At 41.1% G+C, this 24,608-nt stretch overlaps 1 protein-coding gene across 1 annotated transcript in view; it reads left to right on the forward strand.

Annotated features, from left to right (window-relative positions):
* SLC28A3 (solute carrier family 28 member 3) overlaps positions 1 to 24,608 on the forward strand; it is a 304,012-nt gene that overhangs the window by 274,214 nt on the left and 5,190 nt on the right. Inside the window, exons 15-17 of the mRNA XM_078677411.1 lie at positions 1,841 to 1,922; positions 4,869 to 4,967; positions 7,343 to 7,469. Of these exons, the coding sequence (XP_078533537.1) occupies positions 1,841 to 1,922; positions 4,869 to 4,967; positions 7,343 to 7,469 (308 nt within the window). The remainder of the gene's footprint in view (positions 1 to 1,840; positions 1,923 to 4,868; positions 4,968 to 7,342; positions 7,470 to 24,608) is intronic.

Genomic DNA, 24,608 nt, shown 5'->3' on the forward strand with positions numbered 1-24,608 from the left:
GTACTGGAAGAAATGTCATGATCAAGGGGCCATAAAGTAATTTAGCAAAATAAGCTGGATAGATATGCTCTCCTGAAAACGGCGATCTCTAAACCTCTTCTCACGGCTAAAATGACGGCAGGATCGGAAGGAGATCTCCCCAAACTAACACTGAAGGATGTGATGGACGCTATCTCTGGGGTCAGATCGTCCCTGGAGCAGGTAATGGACGCAATCACGTCACGGCAGACATGATGAAAATAGGGGAGAAAGTCAAACAGATGGAGATCACTACCTCCAGCCTCATCGATGACGCATCGCAAATGCAGCAAGACATCAGATAATTGAAGGCCTTCAGGAGGTTTGCAGAGGACAAGCTTGATGACTACGAAGGTCGCACCGGTCAAAACAACGTGCACATAACCAGGGTGCCTGAAAAGGCAGAGGGGCGGGCAACCGACCTATTGGTAGAGGATCTTCTACTTAACCACCTGCAACCTGAAGACCCGTCTAAATTCTTCGTGGTTGAAAGGCAACTCAGAGTTCTTGGAGGGAGACCGCAGCCTGGAGGACCCCCGCCCTATCTTGGCAAAGTTGTTGAACTTTCAAGACCTGGGCGTCCTCTTACAAAACGCCAGGGTGGCCCCGCCTCTTCGCTATGAGAATGCAGTAATCTTCTTTTTCCTAGACTTCACCCTAGCCATGCATAAACAGAGGCGATCCTTTCTTGTGGTGAAGAAAAAACTGTGAGACAAGTGGGTCAAATATGCAATGTTATTTCCAGCCCGTCTTTGAGTGGAGGCAGATGGCAAAGCCTGGTTTTTAGATCATCCTGAAGGGGCTGCTGACTGGTTGGAGGGCTGGAGAGATGCAGAGGAACATACCGCTCTTTAAGAGTCAAACTGTTTCCAGAATGTTAGGTGCATTAGACCTATTTTGGCCTTAAATTCACAAACCTTGTTGGGTGGTGGGGGTTTATAGACACATTTCGAGGATAGGCTCATATTACGCTATCCTGTTTAATAAGCCTGAATAACACTGTAGCTTGTACTTCTTCAGTTGAAGTACTCTTTTTTTCGGCGTTTTAACACATTGCTCAAGAAGTGTCACTTGAGGGGAAAGAATTGCTGATCCCAGCAAATCCTCAGTCTGTATCTATATCACTGGTCATCCTTAGTAAACCAAGTCCCAATCAACTTATAAATAATTTATTCCTCATATAAATCCAGGGCTGTTCCACAAGCTTGCGCAAAGTCTGTTACATTATTTAGCGCACGGAGTGTCATAGTTTTTTCAAAGAGTCATGGCACACTTCAGGGAAGACCCGATCAGACATAGAACATCTTTTTAGCAAGTTAGATCGTTTGAATGATCAACTGTTGATAGGAGCATTCACATCTGTCAAATTGTCCTTTGTGCATTCAATAAAGGCAGAAGCACACACCCAAACAGCTAATAGTAAGACAGTGAGACTAAAATACTCTTGTGGGCTGATCAAAGATGTGATGGACAATGTCTCAAACCACTGGGACAGTGTTACGAATTCTTGTAAATCCCGGGCAGTGTCAAAAAGCCATGGATGTTGCTGAGAACGCCCCAAGCAACACTCATTGCACGCCCCTTAACGCAGAAAACTGCGTTCAAGGAAAAAGTATTTACGAGGCAGCACAAGCCACTTTTTATGGCTTAATGCTGCCTCGTAAATATCGAAAACAAAAAGTGACCTTCAGACGGCTCAAATACTTCTGCCTTTCATCTCAACATAGAATCTTAAAAGTAATCACATAAATGATATTAAACTTGTTTTTTTTAATTAAAAATGAATAGAATTAGTAACAGTTTGCACTTTTCATCTTTTTAGGTACGTTCTGAAACCATTGCCACCTATGCCCTCTGTGGATTTGCCAACTTTGGCTCTCTGGGAATCCAAATAGGAGGACTAAGTAAGACGCATATCATTCTAGTGCATCTTAACGCTATGCATAAGTAAAGTATTGTTAGCAATCTTCTATGCACTTCATGTGGCACATGTAGCCATTTTCCAAGTTACCAGCAAACACTGAAAGTGTATTTCGGGTAGTGGGGAGTGTATCTTCCGAAATACTTGGCTATAATGTAGATTTGAAAACTTCAGATTGCATTAATGTGATAGTGGGTTCTTGGAGATAATAAGCAGCATTTTAGTCCATATCTCCATCCCCTCTAGAAGTGATGGTGAAAGTCTCTTGATTTATGCTCAGTCATGATCTTAAACTGAAAACTACTCAGTAACAATTGTCATTCAGATAAAACCCACAAGAGCTTGACTAAATGGTAGAGGGGCATATTTACAAGGGGATTGTGCCACCAAAATGTCACTTTTACCAAGGTTCAGGTGGCACAATGCCCTGCACCATATTTACAAAATGGCATGCATGGGTGTTCCACTGCAACCCCCATTGTTTTTTGACGTTGCCCTAGATTTACAAGGATGTGTAAATCTGAGGCAGTGTCAAGAACTAACACCATGCAAAAGTAGGCGCTAGATTGGCGCAGCGAGGAGAAATACTTTTATTCTTCCTCTTTCTATAGGTTCTGCTTTATACAGCACACACAGAAAGCGCGAAACACCATTAATGATTGTTTATGTGCAGGAAGGGATACAATTAAATAATGACGATTTGCTACTTCTATTTGTGCTGCATAACTCAGCACACATAGATGGAACAAATCACCATTAGTGATAATGCATAGGAAAGGACAGCTTCCTGCACATAAACAGTCATTCCCTGTACTATGGTACAAAGGTGTCTGTGCTGGCGCTCAGCAACTATTTTTAGCACCAGCACTGGGCAAAACACAGGAATGCCACCGTATTCTTTAAACTACGGTGCATCCCTGCATTTTGGAAATGGCGCAGCGTGGAGCTGCAAAATTTGACGCAGCGCGACTGCGCCATTTCCATGTACACATGCCCCATAGTTTTCTAGCTTGCCCAGCTGGCTTCAGTCATGTCATTTGCATGCTGTGCATCATGGGAAAACAGGTAGAGGCTAAGAATGTGAATGATTTGCAAAGGCCAGCAAAAATATAGTGTTTTCTAACTGAAAGTCAATCGTGTATACTTAGTTTCACCAGAGTTGCTGAGAAATTAGAGAGACGGGCGTTTTCAATAAAAGGTATTTATTGAACAGTCTTCTATCTCAAGCATGAGAAATGTACTGCTACAATAGTAATGCTGGTTATAAAGTACAAGGCATATAATACAAACAGTATTATAAAGTAATACTGTAAAAGCATGATATGGTTTCTAAGCCATAAGTTGCTTTAAATAGATAAAATGCATAAAATACATACAATGATAAAAGAGATGGCTAAAAGTACTCAACTGGTGCTTCTAAAATACGCCTACCCCGATGTACCTGACCTAAGCCTAGCACAAGGGAAGAAATAAGTTTAGGAGTAGTTTTAAGTTTAGTATTCTTTGCCTAGAATCTGCCAAGAGTCTAATCAAGAATTCTCTAAGGGTCTAATCAGCTTCGTACCTTGGTTTAGAATGAAGGAGGTCTTGTATCTCTCTCTCAGGACTCGATCTCCCAGATACCCGCATGGGTAAGCTGGAAACACTGGAGCTGGATTTCTCGGCAAGAGAAGAAACAGCGTCTCTCAGTGCGTCTGTTGGAGGGTCGGCTTCCTTCGGCACTTGCTGCTTAGTCGATCTGCTCCAAGAACCACTGTGTGTTAGTTTGGGCAAATGTAGGCATATTTTTACCATGAAGGTGCCAAGTTTGACTCATGATTGGACTTAATAACGTCACTCAAAGGTTCAATTCCTAGAAAACTCCAGCATTTCTTGGATAACTTAATATTCAAGCAGGGGGAAGATCCTAGCTGCTGAAGGCGGGTTTCTCCAAGAAATCGTTGTGAATTCTCGGAACTTAGTGGAAGTAGCCTTGCCGTATTTGGGCTGTAAGGCTCAGGCGACATATGGTAATGATTTCTGTAAAGCATACCTATATAAGGGCATGAATCGGGAAAAGTTACACTCGGGTCCTAGATTCGTTTACAACAATGTGGTTACCAGTTGCAAAGGTAACCAGTTGATTTTCCTCTAAAACTTAATTGAATTTTTTTCAGAATAAATGGGGTGAGGAGGGTAAGTGTCGCCTGATTCTTACCTAACCCGGCCTGCATCAGCGGCCAGAGTATTCAGCATTATCATATAGCTTACAAGGATGATTCAGAAATTGATGCCACCCCATGGCTTCAAATTCTATCTGTAACATATAAATTATGTTGGCACCTCACGTTTCTTCCCCTAATGGAAATACTTTATAGATATTTTGCTAGACATAGATTAATGTATTTCAGTTTTTCTGTGTTTTTCACCACATGTCAATCACCACCCAGAGATGCCCCCGTTTTCAGCATCCCAATATGTACTGTCTGGAAAATGGAAGGGACAGGGCGTATATTAAACACAAAAATCCAAATATAATGTCCGAGGATAACCTAGAATGGTGTTATCATGCTTTCTGAGGGTCATTCTCGAAAACTAATATCGCAGTAAGACTTGACACAGGACCTTACCTATTAGGTCAGAAGGAGGCAGGTAAAAAGGTAGACACAATCAGAGGTGGGTATCTACTCAAGTGCTGAGGAACCTGACCCCAGAGCAAGCACCTTCTTTTAAATTACGGATCTAATGGTTTGCAATTGCCCTTTCCCGCTTTGATACACGTTATTTTCCCTTTAGTGATTTTTCCGTTACTTTGTATTGCCTACTTAGATGTTAATACAGCTTTCATAAACGGTTATCTGAGGCAGGGTTAGACCTGCATGTGTATTACTTTTGCAATAAAACTATATATATATATTTAATTATTCCTCTATGGCCAATTTGTTTTCAGCATCCATGGCTCCTGGGAGGAAAGGTGATATAGCCGGTGCTGCTATCCGTGCAATGATTGCTGGCACTATTGCCTGTTTTATGACTGCCTGCATAGCAGGTAATGTATACAATTGTACAATTATTTCTTTATCTTTTTTATGACTCATTACATAACACAAATACGTTGATTAGTGTTGACTGAAATCATCCTTAAATTCCATTGTGCCTCAATCCTTTGGAGGCCCTGCCCCCTATTTGCAAATGGTTGACCAAATGGAGTGTTTGCAATTTATTTTAATTTGAATGTGTGATAGTGCAACATGTTTACGTCCAGCTGCATACATATGGATACCACTAATGAGGATTTTTCTGTCTTAATGAAGTACTATACCAGTTCCCAATTTGCAATCTTTCGGTGCATTCATACTATGACAAGTGACCTCATAACACATTACATTTTCCTCATTGTTGTTCATTTTTTATTCTTGCTATTTATTTATTTCATCATTTATTATGAATTTTCAAATGGTGCAGTAAACCTTAGGAAGTCTGCGTGTTACACAAGGGACATTTGAAAAATAGCAACTATTTTCTTAGAACAAATTTAAAAAAAAACAAGAAGAGGTAGCCAAAGAGAGATATCACCTAGCTAAACATATCAAGATTTCCAGAAAAGCATTTGCAAAGTTACAGGCATCTTATAGAAGTGTAGACCCAGATGATTGGTTGCATGGAATACTGGAGTGCTACAGCATTTATTGGGCGAAAGTGTAACTGTTCAGCAGGATGACAATGTTTGTAGTCAGTTTATTTTAGTGGCTAGTCAACTAAAAACAATAACAACTATCACCCACGCAACGTCAAGTCTAATACCTTGCAAGAGACAAATAGCCTCTTTCTTTTGCTTTTAAAATATTTCCCATAGATGAATTTATTCGTAAGAAAACCACTGTAGGTAATACACATGCTACTAGCCAATCATTTAAATGTTTGAAAATATCATACCACTACTTCAACTCTCCTGGAATTCTTGCTATTGGCGACATCAGCATCTCTTCCCTGTTTATTGCCATGAACATCCTGCTAACTGTTTGGCACTCTATGGACACCAAATGGGACTAATCTAATGTCCATTGAGTCTCCCCAGATATCAGCATTTACAGAGTTTCCTGATTTAAACATTAGGAAATATTCCTATATTTGTTAGGCAAACAAACGAAACTCAAGAATTTCTGAAAAAGGTACCAGGGGAAGCAGTAAAATGGTGGCAAAAGAAGTAGCTTCATGTTTTGCATTATTGCCAACTTCACATAGTTTGGCCATAGAAAAGTAGTTACATAATGTTAACTAAATACAAGACTTTGTACTTGCTCTGTCCATTAGGTAGATGGACCGTGCATGACAATCTTCAATGAAGGTTATGCGGCACATAAGCGCACAGGAAGTACATGGAACATTACTCCTTGCAAAGCACTCCCAGATAGCCGAAAGCGTCATGTAACACTTTATTAAAGCTTTCATATAAATAGATGCATGTAGTTCCTGACTTAAATTGAAGGGTTGTCAGTGCTCATATTACTAACATCTGGTGTAAATAAACTGAAGTTTGAGACATAATTTGACAAAGCCATAATGTCAAACTTGCAACCCAAAGTTTGTAGGTCTTGGGCCATTTTAATGACTCAACATTGCTTCCGGTGCAATCTTAGCACTACTGAAGCAAGTGCATAGGCAAGGGGAACTTGGGGACTGCTGATGACCCTCAAGGAACATTATACAGCAACAGACTCCACCCTACTTTATGGTACGTCTATAGCCCTCCCAAAAGTTATTACAGCCTTAAGGTCCTGCTGTAATGCTAATGTGCACCAACCAGTGGTGCAAAGGCCCACGTGGCCAAATGTGATGGGCCACACTGGCATTGCATATCTAGTGGCATCATCCTGAACGTCCAAGAGCTCAGATGGTGTTTCTCTTCGGTTTTAGAAGGATTTAGCAGCATATTAAACTGCTGTAAAATTGCTTGTTACTAAAGTTTTATCTGATAATCGACACACCTTCGCTGACACCACAGTGCAATTCACAGTGCAAAGAGCTGCCACATCCAGGCAATTATCCGCTGCACTTGGCATTTGCCCCTGATTTATCTCATTCAAGGGTGTCTAAAACAGATCAGTACAGCCATTGCCAAACCAAACCAGAATTTCAAAATAATCACGGACTATAAAATTATTCTAGTTTAGGTATTGGTGTGTTTGTATCTCATATGGATCTCCTGAAAACTTGGCGTGATGTCTGCTCTTGTGGATACACGAATGGGTCGAAAGTTGGGTACCTGCATGAAAAAGGAGTTTGAAAGCCATCAAGAAAGTGTAGCTATCATCAGCTCTCTTTGACCAAATTTACAAGAAAATATTGCATTTTAGCAGGATATATATGTCTACGTCAAATTCTTGTCATTTTTTCCCCTATTATTTTCTAATTAATCTCTAGGCATATTGAGTCCTCCTGTTGTTGAAGACGCATGCAACACCATGTTGGGAAATATTGACTTCAATATATCCAGTTTGCCATTGAATTCTACTGAACTTGTCGGCTGCTGTTTGGATCTTTTTAACAGGTACAAGTGTTGTTCCTTTCTTAAACTCACCACACAATTTGAGAGATCCAGTAATGGAAGCACAACACTTTCACACTGACTGTATGACCTGTCAAAATCTGAAAGCATTGTTGTGACAATTCAAATTCCTTTGCTTTCTATTCCTATCAGTGTTTTTTTCTACTGTTTTCTTCCGAAATATACAACAATCCAATGTGCATCAGCCTCTACTTCACAACTCCATTCCTAACTCGTCTTAAAAGTGCATATTTATATATGTATAGTATATGTGGATGCACAGAGTGTAAAATGCTATTTGTCAGGGATGGGGTTATTAATTTGGGAAGCGGATTTCATTACCAATTCATTAAACCCACTCTGATTAGGTCAAAACAATGTTCTGTGAGAATCTCCACCCGCTCAACCACAGGTAGCTATAGCATAAGCAGCACAATACCTAGAAAAGTGTGTTTTAAGAAGAGCAATACCAACAATTTTAAAGTGAAGTACCCAACAAAATAAAATTCCCAACCCAATTTTGAAAAATGGAGATCATTTTATTGAGTACAAAGATACATGGATGATTACATTATCCCCAATTTCATTCAATATCATGCACAGTGGTAAATTAAAAACCATGTATTTAATTCTTTTATTTTTTTATTGTATTTTACACTAAAAGTTCATATCTCCATGGCCCATCAACTCAAAGTTTAAAGGAAAAAATCACAAAGAAAAAGTAAAGCGCTAATCTTAAATTACCGTTTGTGGTTTAACGTGACTTAGGCACAATTTGAGACTGATCGCGATATAGCAGAGGTCAGATACACCAAGCAGGTTATCCCAGCCAAAGATTTTACCTTGGGACCTGGTCTTTGAAAGGAAAGCAAATTGTTCCAGTGGAGCAAGGTCCAAATGTTGAGGCCAGCAAGAGTCCATGGAAGTCCGGAATGTCATCATCAAGATCCAACTGAAGCTGCCGGTTTTGGCACCCGCAGCTCTGAGAGGGACACACCTGTATTTAGTAGCCACCTAGGTTGCTTTACAGGTAGCATAGATTTGCAGTTTCAGCCTGGTCCAAAGTTTTACCTGTGTACTCCCAGTAAAGTCTCTTACAGGATCTACTCCTTAGTGGTCAACTGAGCCCTCTTGGAATAAGGAGTCCTTACTAGCCAGTTACTGCAGAAATTATACCATCCAAACCTATTTTCTCTCAGTCTCCGTCCCTTTTTGCAGAAGATTCTGTTTAATTAACTGTAAAAGTACCAATGAGTCTTTGTTTTAAGCTGGCAGAACCTAGCTGCCACCAGGCCCGTCTGGCTTCAACACCTTTGCCGGTCCCCTATTTAGATGAGCTCTCTGCTTATTTAACATGATTTTCTTCCATACTGTGACTGGGGCCTGGTTGTCTGGGATGGTCCTGTGAATGAATAGGTGAAGGCCTTTCTGGCATCTCCAAGTCAAAAGAGGTTGTGTTAAAGCTGGTCTTAGTTCTGCCAACCGTTTCTTTGAATTCCCAGATAGCTAATACCTGCAAAGCCATCAGCAAGTTAATATCCATTTGCTCTTCCTGTACTTAGAGGAAAGCTAACAGTTAACAGACAGTAACATTAAAGCTCAAGGCGTTTGCATTGTTTACAATTTTACAACTGTTTTAGGGATTGGTTTTTCAATGACTGTAATTACTATATTCAGCACAATAACACAATACTGATTCATGTTGTATATTTCACTCCACATAAGTCAAACTGAAATTCATGTCACATACATCAAGAGTTGAAAGGGTAGCGACTATAAAGGGTGGCCATTGTTATATTGGTAGTGATACAAGTACAGGCTATATTATGCTTGGGTCATTAAACTGTTATCTGTGGTTTCAGTTTTTAGAAAGATCAGATATCCCAATTCACAAGAGTTAGAGATATATAGATAATCTAAAGCTAGACAGACAGACAGACACAAAGATAGATAGAATGATAGATAGATAGATAGATAGATAGATAGATAGATAGATAGATAGATAGATAGATAGATAGGCAATTTAGATAGAGGGCGAGAGAGGCTGAAGTATAATTTATGGGCACTAATAGACTTATCTATTTTAGATAACCACTGTGAGCAGTTGAAGCACAGGCCCAGTAAAACTGATAAGTCAGAGTGGTGATCTCCATTGTCTTTTTTCTCTATCTTATACCATTCCCAATTCCTGCCAGTGTATTGGAACTCTGTTGGTTTGGCAGTGGATATTGTATTGTATTGTAATTGCATTTATATAGCGCTTACTACCCCTGACGAGGCGTCGAAACGCTTTTTCGGCGGGTAGCACGCTACTCCGGGACCCACAGAGGATTAGTGTTGAATTAGTATAGTGAAACATGCAAGTACATTTTAAGTGGTGGATAGGTTAGTCAGTTATTTGGATTTGGAATTATAGCAGAAGTATAGATGAAATATGAGGTAATTTCAGTGGTGTATATTAGTCTGTTACTTGGAGTGAGAAGGAAAGCGGATGGATAAAAGGAGAAGAAAGATTTGCATTCATATAGCACTTGTTACCCCTGATGGGTGTTGAAGCGCTTTTTGGCGAGTAGCACGCCACTCCGGAACCCATAAAGGATTAGTGTTGAAAATTAGTATAGTATAAATATGAAGTAATTTGAGTAGTAGATATGTTATTCAGTTATTTGGGCAGTATATTAGTATAGTTGAATATGGAACATGGAATTTGAGAAGTGAACATGTTAGTCTGTTAATTTTTATAGAAAAAAAGAATAGTGGAGGGATAAAAGAGTGAAGGGGTTTTTTTTTAATGAGAAAAAGGGCAGCATTTCTGTCCCTAGTCCCGATCAGTCTCGAACAGGCCCAAACAGGCAACTACCCTTGTCCTCTCCACCCTTAGCCTCGATGCCCGGGCTGAGACACCCTAAGCCTGGCCTTTTTTGTAGCCCTAGTAATCAGGTGACCCCTTCAGCCAATGGGAACCCTAGCCCTAACATTATCCAATCACAACATTAGCCCTAACTTCTAGAACCAATAGGAGACCAGGACCTTGCAGCCAATCTTAACCCTAGTCCAAGCACCCAATCAGTTCAAAAACCCTGATCTCTACGTCCAGTAAAGGCCCTAGCCCTACCACTAGTCCCAATCCAAGTCCAAGCAGCCAATGGTACAGGTAGCCCTAGTCCCTACTTCCAATAGCAAACCTAACCCTACTCTTAGTCCCACACCTGGTCCAACAACCAATCACACCAGAAGCACTAAATAGCTACTTCCAATTGAAGGTCTAACCCTAGCCCTAGTCCCACCCTACTCCCAACAACCAATAACATAGGAAGCCCTACTCCCTACTTCCTATAGAAATCCGAACCCTAGCCCTAGTCCCAACCCTGCAATGATTGAATCACAGACCGTGAAACCAGTCAGAACCCTCAAATACCCAACCAATGAGGACATTAACCCTAACCCAATAGAAACACCAGATACAACCACCAATCAGTGTACACATGTGCCAACCACCAGCACACCATATAAGGTCCCAGCAACCTCAGACAAGGTTTGCTGGCCAGGGAGTTGGAAGCTGCTTGCTCCTGTTCAGAATCTCCTAGGAGACAGACAGGCTCAATCCACAACTTTGGACTTCAGCAGGTAAAGGCTTCACTAACTCGAAATCTAACAAAACTGTTTGAATAAAGCTTTACTCCCCCTGCTGGCCAAAAAACGAAGTGCACAGGCCCCAGTAAATACAGCTCACAGAATGGTGTTGTGTGAAAGCGTACATCGTTCCCACCCACGAACCCCACAGCGATATTTCTTTTTTTTCTTCATATTCACAACAGGGGTTTCATGTGCCACACTCCGCCTCACCTTAATCCACTCATTTGTTTCTACAGTGAACTGTTGTTCATGCCATGTATTAAATCGATGACGCTCCGATCTATCTATCCATTAGTTGCCCATACTGAGGTTATTCTTGCACAAAGTGCAAGTAACATAATTGGATGTCTTTTTTCTTCATCAGGTGGGGAAAATCTTCCATAAAATAGATTCCGGTGGTGATTTGGAACCCTCATTGTCCCCACTATCAGTTTGTCTTCCACTGCCAATTACAAAAGGAAGATTTTCTCTTTAAAACATAAAAACTGGTAAAGGAAAATACAACACATTTGGGAGGAAGTTCAAACTTTATGCAAGGAAGTGCCTCTTTGTTTTGGTTTGGGGTAAATCTGTTCAGTGGTTTTTGAGAAATTAACATTTAAAGAGGGATCCAGGTTGGGAATGAAGAGTCTAAGTTTTGGAAACAATTATAGACATCTGGGTCATTAAAGATCCATGAATATCCTCGAATCCACCAAAAAATAAAAAAATGCTCAAATCTTACTGGTAGCCTTTTCTCCCGCTCGCCATTTCGAATCTATGGATCCAAAGTTAAGTGCTCGGATCTGATTGGCAGACAACACCATGACAGAAAATGTTGTAGCTGCCATTTGATGACTTAGGCCCCAAGTATGGAAAAAAATCTGAAAGGACACATAAGTGGGTAGCCCATGTGCGTTTGAGTTGAAGTTAAAAAAAAAAATTGTAATGGTTTTTTCTCACTGCGTTTGCAGATCTGGAATCTGGCCCTGAAGGACGTGTGCAGCAGGAATTTGCCATTTGTGGGGGCAAGAGAGCAAGAGTACAGGCCATGCACTCAACTCTGCTGCGCACGTCCATGCGCAGCAGGGGTTGAACACCTTTTGCGGAATGGGTACAAGAGGCCAAGGTGAGGGTTGGCCGCCGTGGAGAGGTGGTTTAGGGTCATGTATGTGCATAGAGATCCAAACTCCACCCCTTTACAAAGAAGGCCCTAGCTGTCCCAATAGTGACAGTACGAAGGAGCCTGTGTGAGGACCCTTTTACATGTATGCAAAAGAATCACTGGCGAATCACACAATAAAATGTCAGATGCTCATGGAACAGTGCAAAAAACATATAAAATACAAAAAGTGTCCGAATGAGATTAGTTATACAATGCATTATGGCACACAGGACTCAATCATGGGTAACGAGGATCATAGGAATTGTATTTAAATAGTATATACAGCTACATTCATCAAAATGGGGAAAGACACAGTGTCATCCATTGTGTGTGCTAAGAAGACCAAACGCCCAAGTGTTAGCTTAATATCTTTCTTTATTCTTCACTATACAAAACATCATAACCACACCCAATACGTTTTGTTTCTATATATCAGGCAGAACTTCTTCAGGACTGTACACTAAAAAAATACAAAATATTAAACTTTTATACACACCATAGACAAATGCCAAAGTACACATTAAGAAATACTATAAAAAGTATATTTACACTCATATATTGGAATCAGAGGCTGTCTTCCTTAATGTACAGATATATAGCATCAAAAACAATTTTTGACATATTGTTTTACATATGATCATGCCCTACATTAAACAACCAGCCAGATGTTACACATGAATTCTAAGTATCAGGAGTAATTCACATTAGTCAAAAAAGGAAAGAGCTACATGCCCACAAAATTCAATCAATTCATTAATCACAATTATAGTAACGGAAGATACCAAACTAACTTGTCATATTTCATTGCAATCCCAGTATTCATCCTTAGCTACTGTGTGTGTTCAGTCCTGTACAAAACGTCACGTGATGAAGAAGCTAGCATTGATCGTTAAATAAGATAATGAATTCAAAACTCATGTCACTGAAAGCTGGAAAGTAAAATACAATGTTATAAATACTAACATAAACATTCACTCTATTTGAATCACCTGGGTGGACTCAGAATAAATACAACAGTGAATCCCTAGCTGAATTTATCAGGGCAAACCATGCATCCATTCCAAGGACAAGAGATGAGTTGAAAACAGTAGGTAAAATCTATTGCTTTGTTTAATCAGATGGTTTTTAATAAAGCCATGTGGTAAAAGGGCTTTATATGTAATTAACCCATTCGGTCTGCCTTATAAATACCTAATGATTTCCCAATTCTTTTTTATATTCAAGCATGCCATATGTATCACGAGTGAGGCAATACCATGTGGTCCAAAACAACTTATTTAGTTACTCGAAAAATTGCATGCTTCTGGTTACATGGTTTGTTATGATGCATTGGTCCCCAAAAAACAGAAAAGGTGTTCCTCCCATCTTCTAATCACTTCCCATGACTGGAAATGTAATTTTGCGGTCTGGACAATCATGTTAAATTATCTACAAAGCCTTAAAATGGTTAAGGGAAATAGAAACATTTGGTTGGCATGGCAACCCCGTTCATAACAAGTTGCCTCTGTTTCCCCAATCTGAAGTGTTCATTACACAGTATCAAAATGGGTGCCATCTTAGAATGGAGTCTATCACCTGAAACACATCGATACCATATTATTTGTTGTTCAAAAACAAAAAAGCAAACCAAGCAAATTCCAACTATCCTTTGAGAACTTAATGATTGCGTATGTGCACAATTACGCATTACATTTGTCAATATCATTCCTATCATCGTGGGCTAAGATAACATCTTTAGGTTAAAATGTTCCTTATAACCAATACATTACATGATTAGTATATGCATTAGTATATACAACTAACAAACATAGAAAAAATACTTCTGAGAAGCCACCAGCAGGCAATGCATCAGTATTGCTCATCCATCTTAGAATGGAGTGAATATGACGGAACCCAATGACACGAAAGAATATCACACCTTGAAACTTAACGTTATGCTATATTTGCCCATTAAAAGAGGCAGAAATCCCCAAATCAATTAGAATATGAATAGAAGCAGAGATCAAGTGGCAAGAAAACTGTTATGAATAATATATAAAACTAAAAATAGAAGATGATACATTGCCAATCAGGCCCAAGTGGGTTACTCTGGACATGACATGACAATATATCACTAAAAGGCCCAATTGGGCAAATCAAAACAAACACTGATTGGTTGTCATTCCTATGTTGTTTTTATAATGTTATGCCTGCAAGACAAAAGATTACCAGTTAAAACTTCTTGAAGAGTAATTGAAGGCAGTAATATCTCATAACATTTCATGTATTACCAGTTCCACCTAAATACACAATGTTGAGTCCTCCTGAAAACGTAGGGGCATATTTACAAAGAATTGGTGTAGAGAAGGGTGCAAGTCATTTAGCTGTCCTGCCCTACACTAATTCAAAAGGGCAGGAATGCACTATATTTACTGGATAAGGTGCATTCCTGTCCTTTCTGCCTGCGCCAAGGCACAATTAGCAGCCAAGCACCAACACAGGCACGCTTGCACTATGGTGCAAGGGTGTCCGTGTTGTTGGCATAATTGACTGGATAATGGTTGTAATGAGTTATCACATAGGCAGACCACTGATTTCCCTGCAAAATAATAGTTGCATGCAATACATTTCTTAATCTCTATTAGAGTCAGAGTCAAAGTCACTTTATTCGATTATTTTAAAATCATAAAAGTATACTATACCTATACAAATTTTTTTCACATTTATATAAATAATTAAAAATACGATTTGCTAAAAGCAATACAGTACATGAGTATGAATATATACAACAGGCTATATAGATGATTCTATGGAGACATTTTCAGATGTTTTCAGATGTTTTCAGATGTATACATTGTTTCATATCAACTATACTACGTTATTAATTCATTGTTATTGATTCATTATTTACATGGTAATAGTTAAAGGCTATGGCAATTAAACATTATGCGGTTCCAATGATGTAATATCCCTTACTCTGTTCCGTCTAGCGCGAATAGAAGCTATCAGAAAGTTCGCAACCACAAACATCACTACTGGGGACTCCATGAGCTGTAGATATAACAATGCAGGTTTTACCTGTGTAAACCCCTTATCCCTTAGCAGTGGTACAATATATTTTTTTCGACATTCCACTAGAAAAGAGCAAAAAAACATAAAATGTATAAGATCTTGGTCAGAGAAATGATCACATTTGCATGGTTCACTTTCCATTGGTCTAAACCACTTCACATAATTGCCCAGCAAAAAATGAGCCTGATTGAAGCGAAATTTTGTTAAAAGCCACCGATGGTATAGTCTTGTGACAATAGTCAAATAAGATTGTATAGATATTGTCATGATCAGGGAATAATGTACCCTTACTGTTGGCTTAACCATTTCACGGGCTTCTCGCTCTAAAACTCTATTACCCACAAAATGTTTCTTTACCCATGCAATATCTTCCTTGCATAGGTTTTCGGGGTTAATACATATTTCAGGCCGACCTAGTTGCTTAGCTGTTGTTTTTATAAATGACAGCCATTGGATATCCTTTGCTCTATCACGTCCCATACAGTCCTTGATGATCTTATGATTTAGGGTAAGGTTTGGGTTCAGCCATGTTTTGATCCAAAACAAGAGTGGTGCCATGTTAAGGGAATCCTCAATATAACCCAACCCCAATTCCATATGTATTGCAAAGGATGATGTGGAATGGGGTAGCCCCAGGAGTGAGCGCAGGAATTTGTTTTCCTCTCTCTGTATTTGGGCAGTGTCTTTATAGCCCCATATCGCTGCTCCATACCTTGCTATGGCTATGGTTTTAGATCTGTAGATGGCCAGTATGGCCTCTGCTGGTTTTCCGCCCAATCTTTTTGCAAACCCCAAAATTGCAGCCGACGATCTTTTCACGGCAGCCACTTTGTTAGAGATTTGGGGTACCCAGGAGCCCGTGTCATCAAACACCACTCCAAGGTAGGTGAAAGTTTTAACTTTTGTTAGTACAACACCATTACAGGTTAATGTTTTCGTATTATTTTTCCCTTTCCCCACGGACATAACATGGGATTTCTCCATATTTACCACAAGATCTATTTTGTGCATAAAAGCCCCAAAGGAGTTAAGCAAAAGTTGTAGGCCGATGGGAGTCCTTGAAATTAGGACTGTATCATCAGCATACAGTAAAACAGGCAATGGGACCCCCCCCCCCATATATGGGACATCAGTGGTAGCTGTAGCCAAGGTATTACCCAATGAATTAATGTAGATGGAGAATAACATTGGGTCCAAGATGCAACCCTGGCGTACACCTCTACCCGACTTAAAACCAGCAGTACACTTCCCCTCCTGTGTCATACGTATTGAGGCCTTCAGGTCTCTATGTAGTTCAGCCAGGAAATCTACAAGGGCCCGATCCAGACCCAGATCCAAGAGCATTGTCCACAGCTTTGACCTATTGACTAGGTCAAAGGCTGTGGACAAGTCCATAAAAGCCAGGTGGATTGACCCCCTAGACGCCACTGTATATTTATTAATTATAAGCTGCAAGTTTAGACACTGGTCTTCTGTGCCTCTTCCCGATCTGAACCCATATTGCTCATTACACAAAATATTGTTGTTATTAGCCCATGTAGATATTTTTGCCAAGATAACTTTCCCTAGTATTTTAAAAGAGGAATCAATTAGGGATATCGGCCTATATCGGCCTATAACACCTTGGGTCCCCCCTTTGACCCTTTTTAAAAACAGGGATTATGATGGATCTGGACCAGGATGTAGGCACACTAGTGTTATCCATGCAGGCTACATTAAAGACATTTGTAAGTACAAGGGACCAGATATAGGGATTAGCTTTATACATATCAGCCGGTACCCCGTCTGGGCCCGGCGCCTTATGTCCCGCTGTGTCATCTATGGCTTTCCGCACTTCCTTAACTGAAAAACTCAGGTAGGGGTCTGTGTGCTCCGTTATTTCGGGAATATAAGGCTCTGCAGCGATATTACTGCCATATATTTTCTCAAAATGGTCCAACCATTGCTGTTCTGTAATATTAAGTTCAGAAGGATAATTTTCTTTACCATTAAAAAGAGGTGTATTAACAATCAACCAGAATTTAGCACTATCCTTTAGGGTTGCTCTCTCAAAGAGGGACTCCCAAGCATTTGTCTTTATTTCATTCTTACGTCTCTCTATAGTTGTTTTATATTTTTTCCTTAGCATAGCCACTACCTGGTTTTCTCGAGGTACCCTTTTTAATGCCTCCATTAAATCTTTGTGAGCTTTGGAACACTCCTTATTAAACCATCTATATATTTTTGGTGTCTTAAAATTCGGCTTACACGATAAATCCAGGGCCACTTGTTTGCAGATTATATCAAAGGCAGTAGTGACATTCCCTCCATATTTTAACGGGTCTCGACAAATATTTATTTCATCACCCACTTTGTTAGAAAGTTCATCAAAAAAGGCATCTGGAATGATATTGCGCCACTTAATACATCTTCCCTGATCTTGTATCCCTACTTTTGAGGGGTAATCCCTATTATCTTTTTCACTGAGTTATTATTAATCAATTCCATGATCACCGGGTTGTGGTCGCTAAAAGCTGCATATACAGCATTATAAAAAATAACATTACGTAACAGGCCTGGAGATACAAAAATGAAATCTATTACTGTATTACTGCCCCTCGCACTATATGCTGCCACTCTATCATTGTTATCAATAAACTCTGGCTCCGACAGATCTATGTCTGATAGTAAATCTTCTAGGGCAACCCCTTTTGCCGAATGTTCAAAATGAGAGTGGGGCAAAAAATCCGCATCTACATAAACTCCATAATGACAGTGCAAGTTACATAGGTGTGTATTAAAATCTCCAAAAAGAATAAAATGAACAAAAGTGGTTTGACCCTCTTTATAATCCATTAAAAATTTAGCAAGACAATCAGTATTCTCATTAATATAAGTGCTATGTGGGGCATTATAGAAATTGATATACACAATTTTATGTTTATTAGGCATAGTTACTTCCAGAGCCATGAAGTTAGGGGAGGTGGTGTTAAGTACCTTAATAACCCCCATATGTCTAACAGAAACTAAAAACATGAGCCCTCCTCTATCTCTCCCTATGGTTGAAACTTGAGCTGCTAGAAAGTAAGATACATAGCCATCTATCCAGAAATCACATTTACTGTCCCACGTCTCCTGTAGAGCTACAACATCACAGTCCATGATTTTCTCAAGCCAGATTCTATCTTCCCTTTTTGAGCGAAGACCTGCAATGTTCCAGCTCATAAGTTTCACCGCTTTCCCTCTTTCCTTTGTGTTGGTGGGGCTACATTGTTTCTGTTTAGGCGAGGCCGCAGGGCGAGTCAGTCAGTCGTTTTCCTCTAGCTGCGATAGGACTGTATATCTATTTGTAATCTCTATTAGCTTGGAGTCATACATTACCTGGTATATTTTCATAGTGGAACTACTGTGGGTGGCTTTGCATTTGTTACATCTGAAAAAAGCCCACGGTTTTGGATGTGTGAACAGGGGATGTGTTACCTATATTACTTTGAACCTGTAAAGTATGATGGAATCTAATTGTAAAATGTACCATTGCGTCCTAAGTAATCTCATGATGTTATTAGAGTGATGATTATCTATTTCTAGATGTGTTCCCTGTCCTCAACTCAATCCAGGACCAAACAGGGACATCCCCTTTCATTGATCTAATCCAGCGTCTGATTGTACTCTAGTTCAAAATCTTTAGTGTCACTACAGTTATGCTTAACCTTTAGGAGCTCTCCATTATTGATACTCATTTAAGCTTGTTAGTTTGATGACTCATTGCATTCAGGAAACAATTCCCTGCAATAGACTTGCAGAACAATGCACTGGTCAAAGTTTTGCTGGTAACTGTTATTCTAATGTCCATGAAGTCAATTGACTTATCGCTGATAGTACTTGTAAAAAGAAGATTGACATCATTATGATTCAAGGTGCATACCAATTCTACAACCATAATGTGCGACCCTCTCCAAATAATAAAGAGATCATCTACAAAGTGTAGCTGTAAACATGAGTGATGTATTTTTCATGGCAGAAAACCTGACCACCTACTCCTCGCACCAGACCATTAACACATTTGCATAGTTCGGAGTGAAGCTGTTGCCCAATTATGTACCTTGAATCTGTCTATAAATCATGGTATTGAAAAGAAGGATGTCATTATGACAAAACTCGTTATTATTTAAAAATGATCTGTTGTCTAGGCTCTCCCTTTCCACCTCCATCTTAAGAAAATGTTGAATATAGTAAACACAGAATGTAACCAAGTATGGTTACAGGCACGTGTTATACACACTCAATATGCATTCTCTACACGTACAAGTAATGTACAGCCATGGAACATCCATGTCCCATACGGATTGGTGAAAGACCCAGTTGTAGGGAATGGACAGGTCAATTTAAAAACATTTAAGAGGCTGGCAGGCCACTTCCTCTAGCTGGCAACAGGAAAATAGACCTGTCTTTCTTTTAGAATCATATTACTGCCATGACAGTCACTTCTCTACAGGTCAAGAGATGACAGTAGCCATGTTCATCACAGGCCTGGCTATGGGTCTCATCCTAGTTACAAAAAGAGCTTTCTGCACACAGACATGATGACCATTTGAGGAGAAACAAGAATAAAGAATCTATGGCTGGCTCCTATTATTTCAAGGGACAAGCACATTCTCCTGAGCAATGTTTGTGACCTTTTTCTATACCTACACATCCAATGGGAAATCATTCAATCCAGATATGGAGATACTGCTTTCTCACCTGTTGGTGGAAGTCCTTAGGCAGTAACCTAAATAGGCTCCAGTTCCCTCCGTGTGTACATTAGGGTTCACCTAAGGGTTGCTTGGGCCTTGCCACGACTAATGTGGGTGCCTCAGATACTCTTATCACTGGGGAATTCTACTTATCAGTAACATGATATCAGTGAAGGAACGGGCACATAGCCTAATTCCCCACCTTCACTTGTGACGATGGATCCTGCAGATTAAGTGATCTCAGAAGCTCTCTGTCCTCAGATGTGGGGGACACCTATCAGGCAGGGTCACAGTACTTTGAAAACACCTTTGCAGACCACTATTTGGACCTAGAATGTCAGACTTGTGTCCACAACTGGCATCACATAAGAGGTATCTTGACAGCTGAACCAGGAACCTCCACTTTGGCACTGTAAATTCCGGTTCATTATGGCATCAGTACTTTCAGAAGTGGGATCACTATATCTTAAATGCCCAGTCTCCGGAAGGCCACTGGGTTTGAAACACTCATCGGAACACAGGATAAGTTATACCCATGCTATGGTTTTGTTTCAAGGGCTAACATATTCTCTAGGGAGAATATTAAGCATCCTTTGAGGGGCACCCTCTTAGACAGGACATGGCCTAGTGCACCCTTCCTACAGCAGGGAAGCTCAATGGGCTTACCACCCTGCTCCTCTGAGTGCCATGCTGATGGCTATCAAATCCTAGCCTGAGGATGTGCTCCTGTCCCCATCCTTCATGGAATCTTACTGAAATTGTGCAGGTTTCCAGGCAACCTGGGCGTTAAGGTCATCCCCTTAAGCTTCTAACAAACTCCTACAACTCACACATCTAACACCTGAGGAGATGTACCTAGTGAAAGCTTTCTCCTCCCAGAATGTCAACCTATCAGAGGTCTCTGAAGTGCCAAGTGCCTCTGGGTGACATGCGTTTTGGGGGTCCTGAGCCTCATGCTATTAGCACCCTCCTCCCAATCTCACCTTGATCTCCCAAGTCAAACCCAGAGACTGATCATCTGCTCTCAATAAAGCAGCTAAGGAAGACATCTGAGGCACCAGAGGTCTCCTGGTGATCTCTGGTTGGATTCCTAAACTGCATGCTACTTGTACATGCCTCCCTATCTGTACCACAACAATGTCAGGAGTGGTACCATGAGATGGATCATATGTAATTCCCTTTGGAAGGAAAACAGTCACTAGCCATAATTCCACACTCAAAGTAGATCACCACGTCCTTTTCGTTGTATGCCTCCCCGATCCATAGTTGACCATGAGGCCATCACCGAATTTAGGTCAGTAGGCAGATCCTATTACTCACCTAGAGGTCAAGGACAGCACCACAAAGCTGAATAACTTCCACAGATGTCTCTCAACCAGGACACTCTAGTGCAGTGGTCTTCAAACTTTATAATGCCACACCCCCACAGTATAAAAAAGAATTATTGACCCCCCAACTCTTTCACAATTATTCTTTTCAATTTGCCATGTTTAGGTATATCTAGACTTATTTAAACATTAGAGTTATGTTAAACCTCTTAAAAATTGCCCAATACAGAGTTGTTGACTGCTGATCATTTGTTTTCTGCTTCTAAAAAAGCTGAAAAAACTGCCCCCCGTCCCGATCAGTTAAGGCCCCCACTAGGGGTTGCCGCCCCCCAGTTTGAAGACTCCTGCTCTAGGATGACACATTCAGCTGGGATCTATATAAGGCTGCCCAGCAGGAGATCCTGACAACTGCACCTCAGTCAACCGAGACGGCTGCTGCAAGCCAGAACCAGCAGCTATAGTTCCAGGCCCAAGAAACATTTCATGTAGGACACGTAACATCAGTCCCACTGACTACACCACCGCAGATAGCAACTTCTTACTATCTCTTACTTTTGTCAGCGGGCCCTGAGCCTTCCCCTTAGGGAAAGCATACTAATACTGTACCTGAGATAGGACCTGGGACCTGGTCCCTCACAAACACAAGCTACTCAGGGTCACACTCTTCACCACCTGTGGAAATTAGGAACTTCAATACACCATCCTGTTTCCTCAGCTACACACTCCATCCCCCTTGGCAAACTCAACCCCTCTCTTGTCACATCAGAGGCCTATTTCACCCCATATGGGAAAACTAGGGAGCCAATTATATTTCCTTCTGCCACCCTAGGGGCACACTCCACTCTGCTAACATGCTCAGCAACTGTCTCAGTTGATGTTTTTGATCTAAATGTCTTCAGAGGACAGCCCTCATTCTGTTTCTCATGGCTGGTTTCTCTGCAGACCTGCTATTTTCTCCTCGGTCTCTGATCCGTGGATTCTTTACTATGCAGGGGTACTTACCTGACCAGCCATGGTCCTGTGGGGCCCAGCTCCATTAAAAGAGATTTAGGGACATAGGGGCTGCTCATTTTTTCTCTCCACCACTCTCAGCCTGTGAGTGGGTGCATTCAATATATCTGCATTCTGAGGAGCTTTCATGTACACAGTAGAACACACCCAATGATATGTCACCCTAGCAATATTCCTGAAATGTAGGGGGATGGCTTCCACACAGTGCTGGGCCAGCTTTTCACCACTAATACTTAGTGTCCACTCTGTCACTTTCAGATCACATATACCATATACCATTGCATGTCTTAGCATTTTCATAGTGCCTCCGGCTGCTGACAAACATTGTGCTAAGTCCAGGCCCCTGTTTCAGAATGTGGAATAGGTACTAAGAAGTGTCCTTAAACGTTGTTGCCAGAATGTAATTCATGCTGATATAGTGTCAGTAGACCTGTCGATCAAACTAAAACAAAAACACAGTCCATTTAACTTAACCAGCACCAAACTCAAAACTGCTTCTTCATCGGATGTTTCAGAAAAGTTAGCTCTGTGGCCCGAAAACACGGGCAGCTATCCCCACAAATAACACAACTCATTGCTGGCACTTCTCATATGTGAGAAGACCATGGTCTGTTAACTCCATTCAATATGTCATCGTGCATGCAGACAAGAAAGAGGGGTTGACTGATCTCTTAGGATTTCCACATCCAGTTTTGAAGGTCTTTGGGGCCGATTACGATGGCGGGCGGACAAAGTCCGCCCGCCATCGCTGCTGGAAAAGGGACCGCTGGCCATAGGTGCGGCGGTCCCGTGAAACGAATTAGGATGCGCCCGCCACACTGGCGCATCCTGTATGTTTACATTGTGGTGGGTGGCAGCACCCGCCACAATGAAAAAATACATGTTTTGCATTTGCATGTACAACGTGGCAGGCACTGTGCGGTGCCTGCCACCTTGTACATGCAAATGCAGGGGGCTACCATAGGTACCCCCCACGTGCAGCACCCCACCCCCCTGGGGGCCCGCAACGGGTCCCCGAAGGCATTTTCCGCCTGTCTTTTTGCGGGCGAACTCCGCCGCAAAAGACAGGCATCATAATGCCCATGGCGGTGCCTGCATGGCACCCCCACCATAGCCCCATTGTACCTGGTCCCGCAAGGCAGGCGGAAAAGGCCCGCCTTGCGCGACCACGGCGGTCGGTCTTTCCGTTCGCTGAGGTACCTTTCCCATTCCCACCGCCATCCTAATTTGGCGGTGGGATTTTTAAGGGTGGTGGTGGGAAGTCCGCCACCGCCGGCCCAGCAGTGGCCGACTTCCCACCATCGTAATCGGCCCCTTTGTTCTTAAGGCAGTTTGAGGGTCTGTTGTTCCTCACCCTCCTCTTTCTCTTCCCTTTCATCTTCAAAGCCAGGAATCATTTTCCATCACAAATATTACAAACTCAAAAACCCCAATCTCATAAATAATCAAAAATGGTATCACGTAACCTTTAGCAAGTACCTAGTTTCCACTACAAACACAAATAATACAGCTAAAAAACACATTTTAGGACTTACTACTAAAGAAGGCTGCAGAGGCAAACATTCACAGTCTTGATCTGAGCTGCAACCGAGTTATCACTGCCCACCCACAAAGGGACTCCTCAGACACGAGTTTCGCTATGAGTGCCTTTGCACATCTGTGGCAGCAGTGTTCAAGAGTCTAGGTAATCCCAAGAAAAGATGCAAGTGGTGTATAGAAAACAAAATTACCATACAGTTATTTACCAATAAAACCAATGATGCAAAAAAAACAATGATAAGATGTTAAATGTTTTAAAGAAATCAAATGTAATCTAGTGGGAAATAAGGATGGGGTGGGATAAAGTCACCTTTGTCCACAACAGAATTCAAGAATAATCGACATAATTCAGAGTATGGTGGATGGGGCATCTGCCATAATTTGCTTCGTTTATTGTCAGGGTAAGCTTTGGGAAACCATAGGTGAAACCTCAGCTGGCTCTGCCATGGGAAACACATCTGCCACACGGTTGCTGTTTTTTTAGCATCAGAATGCCATTGCTATTTAGGGCATATCTTCTGACCATGATTTTACTTATACTGGGCCACCCTGTAGAGAGTGTCAGGCCAGGGCAGTAAAAAATACAAACGCTGCTCTATGAACACCCCCACTTTAGGGGTATGCAAATCAAAAACGAAAAATGCTGAGTGGGCCATCATCAGCATTATATGTTCACCAAAAATGCATTCACTGTGTGAAAAGTCCCCATCACAGCAGC

This window comes from Lissotriton helveticus, chromosome 2_1 (assembly GCF_964261635.1).
Source record: "Lissotriton helveticus chromosome 2_1, aLisHel1.1, whole genome shotgun sequence".
Lineage (NCBI taxonomy): Eukaryota > Metazoa > Chordata > Amphibia > Caudata > Salamandridae > Lissotriton > Lissotriton helveticus.